The 645-nt window shown below is 43.1% G+C and overlaps 1 protein-coding gene across 1 annotated transcript in view; it reads left to right on the top strand.

Annotated features, from left to right (window-relative positions):
* LOC107570407 (collagen alpha-1(XXIV) chain-like) overlaps positions 1 to 645 on the top strand; it is a 38,123-nt gene that overhangs the window by 20,969 nt on the left and 16,509 nt on the right. Inside the window, exons 3-4 of the mRNA XM_016256639.1 lie at positions 222 to 275; positions 419 to 472. Coding sequence (XP_016112125.1) covers positions 246 to 275; positions 419 to 472 — 84 coding nt within the window. The 5' untranslated portion in view covers positions 222 to 245. The remainder of the gene's footprint in view (positions 1 to 221; positions 276 to 418; positions 473 to 645) is intronic.

Genomic DNA, 645 nt, shown 5'->3' with positions numbered 1-645 from the left:
CAGCGACTTAACACTGCTTTTGTGCTCCAGGGTCACATATGCAATTCTAATGCATAAATCTTGAATATTTTTTGAGTGTGATATTTGAAAATCAAGTTATTGTGAACTTCTGGTTAAGTAATGGAGATACGCTGGTCTAAGCGTTTGGGAATCCTGTCTGTGTAGATGTATTTATTGTTTCATGCAGACAGTGAGGAGACTTTGTGTATTGTTTGTTCCAGGGAACGGCTGGTAATCCAGGGCCGATGGGACCACGCGGAAAACCAGGACCTCTCGTAAGAGCACCTGCGTTCAATACAAACAAATGCTGCCGACTGTCAGTAAACCAGCAAATCTGGTTGGAAATCTGAGAGACTGAACTATGATCACCTTTGATGTATTTTTGTGATGTTTATAGTTGATATTCTCTCTCTGAAAGGGGAAACCGGGTGAACCGGGACCGCAGGGGCCTCCGGGGCCACCAGGACCTGAGGTGAGAACCAGAGCTCAGGACTGTGTGGAGCTTTGGTTTTGATTGAGTCATGAACAAGCGTCCAGTTTGCTTGTACTGTAAATCAGTGAGAGCTTTATAACAGTACAGCAGATCCTTACATAAAATTATATAAATATCAGTGGTCGCTCTATATCTCCAGTAATAAGATGAGA

The sequence above is a fragment of the Sinocyclocheilus grahami genome, unplaced genomic scaffold, assembly GCF_001515645.1.
Source record: "Sinocyclocheilus grahami isolate Dianchi unplaced genomic scaffold, SAMN03320097.WGS_v1.1 scaffold1454.1, whole genome shotgun sequence".
Lineage (NCBI taxonomy): Eukaryota > Metazoa > Chordata > Actinopteri > Cypriniformes > Cyprinidae > Sinocyclocheilus > Sinocyclocheilus grahami.
Note: the sequence above shows the minus strand (reverse complement) of the source record. Positions and strands in the feature narration are given on the sequence as shown.